The sequence below is a fragment of the Triticum aestivum genome, chromosome 7D, assembly GCF_018294505.1.
Source record: "Triticum aestivum cultivar Chinese Spring chromosome 7D, IWGSC CS RefSeq v2.1, whole genome shotgun sequence".
Lineage (NCBI taxonomy): Eukaryota > Viridiplantae > Streptophyta > Magnoliopsida > Poales > Poaceae > Triticum > Triticum aestivum.
Genome location: NC_057814.1, coordinates 371815761 through 371822584, shown reverse-complemented (window position 1 = coordinate 371822584; position 6824 = coordinate 371815761). Strand labels below are relative to the sequence as shown.

Below are 6824 nucleotides of genomic sequence, written 5' to 3'. Positions count from 1 at the left end.
TTCCTCTCATTTTCCTCCCTAGCATTAGTTGCCTCGGTGGGATTTGAGAGAGAAGGACTTGGGCACTCCGTGTGCCCTTGCCATTGCATTTGGTGCATCGGTTTGAGTTCTCCACGGTGATACGTGGAAGTTACAAGTTGAGAAGCTTATTACTCTTGGGTGCTTGGTACCCTTGAGCTTGTTCCTCTTGGGTGCTTGGGCGCCCTAGACGGTTGGTGGTGTTCGGAGCTCAATCATTGTGGTGTAAAGCTCCGGGCAAGCGTCGGGGTCTCCAATTAGGTTGTGGAGATCGCCCCGAGCAATTTGACGGGTTCCGATGACCGCCCCCAAGGGTCGCCAAAGTGTACGGGTTCGGTGACCGCCCCTAAGGGTTGCCATTTGTACGGGTTCGGTGACCGCCCTCAAGGGTCCCTTAGTGGAATCACGGCATCTTGGATTGTGCGAGGGCGTGAGGAGATTACGATGGCCCTAGTGGCTTCTTGGGAGCATTGTGCCTCCACACCGCTCCAAACGGAGATTAGCATCCGCAAGGGTGTGAACTTTGGGATACATCGTCGTCTCCGCGTGCCTCGGTTATCTCTTACCCGAGCCCTTACTTATGCACTTTACTTTGTGATAGCCATATTGTTTCTTGTCATATATCTTGCTATCACCTAAGTAGTTTTTCTTGCTTAGTATAAGTTGTTGGTGCACATAGGTGAGCCTAGTTGTTGTAGGTTTTGTGCTTGACAAATTAACCGCTAGATTTATTCCGCATTTGTTCAAGCCTCAACCGTAATTATTTTAAAGCGCCTATTCACCCCCCTCTAGGCGACATCCACGATCTTTCAGGGACTCCGCCGCCGACGGGAACGCCGGAGCACCGTGATTACGCCGTAATCACTATGAATCTTGAGCGGAGAAATCCACCGCAGAGGGGAGAGGGGAAAATGCAGGGAGGAATGTCAGCGCGGGGAGGAGCATTACCTTCAAGCTGCGGGCACTCCGGCGTAGACTCTCTGGTCCGGCGAGCCTCACCGACGGCCGCGAATGCCGTCGACTCTTCCGCCTCCGCCGCCTCCTCCTCCTATCGGCTTCTCCTCCAATCGAATGAACTGCCGCGGATGGTGGGTTGGGTGAGTAGAGAAGTGGGGGGAGTAAATGGAACCGCGCATGATGGGGGTGTGAAGTATGCCGTGCTAGACGGCAACCGCATTCGGGCGACGCGTGCGGGCGCAACCGCTGTCCCACCGCACGCCCCCGAGTGTCAACCGTTGACCGCAGAGAGGAAACCGGCGTGCGGGCCACCCCTCTTACACACCACACAATCGACTTGTCCTACGTGGCACAAGAAATCAGCCAGATCGTGTCAAGATTCGTGCAGTAACTACTGGACGGCAATGGATGCGTGTGCGCGAGTTGGCTAACGCCCACACGTGTGGGCATTAGACTTTTCGAATATTTTTTACGGCGGTAAGCCGGCGGCCTAATATATTTGAGCAGGGGAAAAACAAAGAGCCCTCCCCGTCCCCGTCCCCGCATCGCTGCTGGACTGGTTCACTGGACAGTGGGCGGCGTGGTGCGGCGGCAGTGGCCGAACCGTAATATTATGGTCATCAAGGGGGTAAACCCGGACGCGGGGTATATACAGAGCAAATTCCGGACGCGGTAAAGGAAGGCACGCGGCACTCGCTTTCTTCGCACACACGTCTCCTCCCCGCATCCTCCCCTAAAAATCCCCAAATCCGACCAAACCCTAGGCAAAATCCACCCCCTCCGCTTCCTTCGCTGCTAAGTATATCCCCTGAGCTCCGAATCTCCTACCGGGTTGGGTCTCGTAGTCGTTGGATGAGAGCTTGGGACAGTGGAGGAGCATGACGGTGATGGAGCTCAAGGCGCTACCGCTCGGTTTCAGGTTCCACCCCACCGACGAGGAGCTCGTCAGGCACTACCTCAAGGGGAAGATCACGGGGCAGATCAAGAACGAGGTCGAGGTGATCCCGGAGATCGACGTCTGCAAGTGCGAGCCGTGGGACCTCCCAGGTACTGCCGCTCCTGCCGCCTCTTGTGTGTGGGGGGATGTTTTGGTCCTGGAGCTTGGATGATCGTCTCGTATGCGGTTGGACTCGGGGGCTCCGTTGTGTCTTTGTTTTGCGGCCTCTGATTTTGGTCGCTGCGATTCGTGCCTAATTTGGGGTTCTGAGTTTGATTTCCCCCCATTTGTCTCCCCCGTTTTGTACGCGTTGCTGTTCTTGTAACCACTCCAGCCAGTCTGTTCTTGCGATTCTCCGTCGGCGCGTTCCGTTTGGGGGGTTCTGATCCCTCGGGGACCATCCTTTTTTTGTTAGTTCGTTTGATTCACTGGCTGATTCTCGCTGTTTGCATCGTGCTGTTTGGGGGCTGCGAAATTCAGTAAAAAAGGTGTTCGGGGTGCTGATATTTGATACGATTCCCTCGATGCCTGCTATATATTTCTCTAGTATACCCTCTTTCCGAGATGCGATTTGGTGCGATGCAGCTGTAACTATTGGGCGTGGTGCTATTTAATAATTTGAATGTCAATACCTTTGGATGAAGATTCCATTTCTTCTGACGCCGGTATTGTGGTGCTTGCAGATAAAGCTTTGATCCGCTCGGAGGATCCAGAGTGGTTCTTCTTTGCACCAAAGGACCGCAAGTATCCCAATGGAAGCAGGTCAAACAGGGCGACGGAGGCTGGGTACTGGAAGGCCACCGGGAAGGACAGGGTCATCAAGTCCAAGGGCGAGAAGAAGAAGCAGCATATGATTGGCATGAAGAAGACCCTTGTGTTCCACCGAGGACGTGCCCCGAAAGGGGAGCGCACTGGTTGGATTATGCACGAGTACCGCACCACCGAGCCAGAGTTTGAGTCTGGCGAGCAGGTATGGGCCTCTATCTGTTTCTTTCTCAGTTTTTCGTGGCAGTGCTGTTAGATTCTGTTCACAGTGCGGTTCTAAGTTCTTAGATATAACAGGCTCATTGACCAACATCTTCTGAAACCTACCAGTATCGTTTTAGACTGTAAAATGAAGTAACAACATAATCAACACAGCACAAATCCGATTGTCTGCACGCTTTGAGCAGTCAAAATAAACAAAAAGTAAATTGCCCCTGGATTGGAAATGGTTACTACTACCTCGTTGTCTGATACTTCTGCTGTGATATTTGTGTACTTTCAGGGTGGTTATGTTCTCTACCGCCTATTTCAAAAGCAATTGGAGAAAACTGAGCGCTCCATTCCAGAGGAAATGGATAGAAGTGGCTACTCTCCCACTCCATCTCGTTCAACTCCTGACAACATGGAAGCAAACGAGGAAGCTATCACACTCATAAATAAGGAATTTCCTGAATCTGGTCTGCATGGATGTCCAATTGAGTTGCCAGGTACCATTGATACTCCGGGCACACCAGTTACAAGGTGGCTTGCAGACCGAAATGGCAATTCGGGGATAGATGAAGCAAATGTTTTAGGCATGCCTTTTCATGGTAATGTCGATGAAAGTCCGAAGGTGAGCAGAACTGTGTACCTCTATATCATGCATTATTTAAGTGTACAGTCTCTCAAAGTGAGTTAAGGTCCTGAAGTCCTCATACTGATTTATCATATATAATAAAGCAGGCTGATATGCCGGTTGGCTCTTTGGCTCACCTAATTGATTCACAGACGAAAAATCTCGGGTCTCATGAATTTGCAACCGTTTCCGCCCCCATGTTATCGCTTGATGATGTGGATAAGCTTCTACTTCAGTTACCTCATAATTCAGTGGAAGATTTCTTGAATGAAACAATTGCTGATCCAGATGAGCATTCATCAACTGCATGTAAAGTTCAGTATGATTCAGACACTGTTTTTATGCAGGTAATGATTATTTTGGCATCTGCTGTATATGTTATGATTATTGTCTGCCTTCTTATATTTGTTTGTTCTCTGTAGGCTCAGGGTGAGTTGCTATATGATGGTCCAAACTGGTTCGGTAATTTTCTGTCAGATGACACAAATCCGCAACAAAGTGGATTATATGAGAATGCAACATTGCTTCCTTATGGCACTAATCCGGATGTACTTTCCATGGACTCCGGCGATGAGTCCTTGCAAGATTTGTTCAATAGCATGGACGATTCAAGTGGGCAGAATGATGTATGGAGCAACGGTTTTGGATTTAATCCCATGCATCAGCAGTTACAGTCTACTGTGCATCCGAACTATATATTTTCTCAACAGGGCATTGCACCAAGGAGGCTTCGGCTACTGGATTCATTGTCTGATGTCAATGTTGAGAGTAGAGAGAGCATGACCAGAGATGAACATGAAGATGAAGAATCAGATATTGTAACTTCGAAGTATACGAGTGAATCTGTTGAGTCATCTGCTGATGTAGATGATTCTGAGTCAACCGGGGTTACTATTATGACCCGGCGCCGTGCTCTAACTAAAAGTGCGCCTTCCGACTGTGATGACGCTCAATCAACGGGGATTACTATTATGGCCCGGCGCCCTGCTCCAAGTTCAAATATGCCTTCCAATGAAGCTGATGCTGAGGCAACAGGGATTAATATTATGAGCACAAGCACAGATAGCTCATTTACCACCGAACAAGGGACTGCAGTGCGAAGGTTACGGCTACAATCAAACCTTGATGCAGGATCATGTTCCAGTGTTGATGGTGCGTCAAGTTGCATTATAAAACATGGAAGTGAAAACAAAGGGCTGGAAGCTGAGGTGAGGACTTCTTTCTTACTCTTGACCTAATTCTTCAACTGGACTTTGGTGGTAAAAGATAGATATTGGGTGTCCTACGGTTAGTTCCATTATATGCGTGGAAGGTGTCTTAGTTTATGACCTGTTCCTGTGCTTTCTTCATTGGGCCTGTTCTAGCTTATATGAACTCCTGCATGACAATGATGCCTGGCAACGAGCTGCAGTTTGTAATACTAACATGTTTTGGTATTCGTCTTCCAGATTGAAGAGCATGTGGACACAAACTTCCCAGACGACGCTGGCAACAGTCATGCTGATGAGCAAATGTACATGCCTGATCATGGTAACTAGTCTGCTGAGCTATTATACATCTTGTTATCTTGTTATTGTTGGCTTCTGCCTTGGGAAGCCTATTCAACATATTATTGACATGCTGATGCTGCAATGCTTGATCCAGAAGCTAATTCTGGTATGAGGCTGCGGAAGACGGCAGAGAAAAGCGACAAGGAGAACAAGCAGGAGTGTGGTCTCCAGCCACATGTGAGAGCACCAAGGAAGAGGGGAGGCTTCGCAGCACGCATGATCTTGCCAGTTCTGTCGGTGGCTCTTCTCGTCCTTGTCAGCGTTGGGATCTACGGATGGGCATAATAGCTCTCTTATGGTGGGATTTAATGTGTCACATTTTCCCCACATCGGCTGTGAGCATTGTACATACTGTGTCTTGCTGCCTGCGTTTAAGACGGTTGTAAGACAGCGAAGTGTTTGTTCCCCTTCCGGCGGGGGGCTGTGAAATGAAGTGAGGTAGCAAATGAGAAGCGGGATGAAGCAAGGAGCAAGTGTTGCTGTAGATGCCTGTGACTTAGTACATGCTAGTTTTTGTTTTTCTGTCACCGCAGATGTTGGCAACCAGGTTGTAGTCATCCATGATGTGTGTTGTTGTGATGATGTAAGGTCTGAACCTAATTAGATCTGTTGCAGATCCTTTTTGCATTTTATAGAACTTTGCAGTTGCTTAGCAGTCATATCTGGTAAAAAAAAAGAACAGATAAGGTAAGTCGGGTCCCTGTTGTCGCGCTGCAGCGGCTGAAATACCAACTGAGCTCTCAGCAGTCAGCACCAGCACACATCTGGTACAAAAAAAAAACCAGATAAGGTAATTCGCATCCCTGCCGCAGCTGCAGCGGCTCAACCCTACCGCCCAGGGGGAGGACGAGAGGAGTAGGTGAGGGGATGAAGCAGGACGAGAGGAGTAGGTGAGGGGATGAAGCAACCGGGGAAGGAGATCAATTCACTTTCTTATTCAACATGAACCCTAACAGTGGCATCGTTGTCTTAAGTATCCACCACACTCTTAAGGCCCAGTTTTTTTGAGCAGATTATGGAGAATCTTGGTCCCGAAAATCCTGAGCGAAAAGAACTCGATTGAACCTCCAAAATCTCAACCGAATTCTCCAGAATCCTAGTGCAATCCCTAAATCACAAAATACCTGGTTTCTCCCACGATCTCAGGATTCTGGCAAGTCCCACCAAAGAAAACGTTTCGAAGTATAGCTGTACCCTTATTATATCACGTATTTACGATCAAAATGCCATCCCGCACTCCAACCCAGGACCCCGAAAACGAGCGGACGCACCCCACCGCTCGCTCGTCTCCCAGTTCCCGCACCGCATCGGGGCAGCGGACCTTCTAGCCGCGCCCGCCCCCGCCCCCGCCGGCCAGCCTCCCTTGCCCAGTCCGCCCCGCCCTCCCCGCCCGGCAGTTTGCCCCGCCCCGTCAGCTTCGCGGCAGCGGCTAGGGTTGCCGCGCCGCCGTCGGCCAGGACAAGCCGTTGCCGCCCCTGCCGTCCAGTTTCCCTCCTCAGCTCGTCCTCGCCCCTCAGTCCGCCCCGGCCCTCAGCCCCGTCCCTCAAAGTTCGACGCCGACGCTCACGGTGAGCATTTTGACAAGTTCGACAATGATGCATATGTGCAACCTCCATTGCCGTTTACAGGTGCCAATGCTCTACCACGAGAAGATGATGGTACCATGAACGCAATACGCGATGCGATTGCTGCTAGTCTCGTACCTTGAGATTATCGATTTTTTAGTTCATCCACTTTTGTAATGAACAAATCTTTATCCATT

General features: G+C 50.0%; 1 protein-coding gene across 2 annotated transcripts; it reads left to right on the top strand.

Annotated features, from left to right (window-relative positions):
- The first annotated feature begins 1652 nt into the window (after nt 1–1652).
- LOC123163890 (protein NTM1-like 9) lies at nt 1653–5721 on the top strand. Of its 2 annotated transcripts, none has more exons than XM_044581300.1 (7): nt 1653–2022; nt 2596–2882; nt 3180–3509; nt 3617–3859; nt 3935–4720; nt 4961–5042; nt 5157–5721. In XM_044581300.1, exons 1-7 carry the CDS (start codon nt 1854–1856, stop codon nt 5345–5347), a joined length of 2088 nt encoding a protein of 695 aa, XP_044437235.1. In that variant the 5' UTR covers nt 1653–1853; the 3' UTR covers nt 5348–5721. The 2 variants fall into 2 exon arrangements, with proteins under 2 accessions (XP_044437235.1, XP_044437236.1); XM_044581301.1 differs by having other exon boundaries at nt 1654–2022; nt 3620–3859.
- The last annotated feature ends 1103 nt before the right edge of the window (nt 5722–6824 follow it).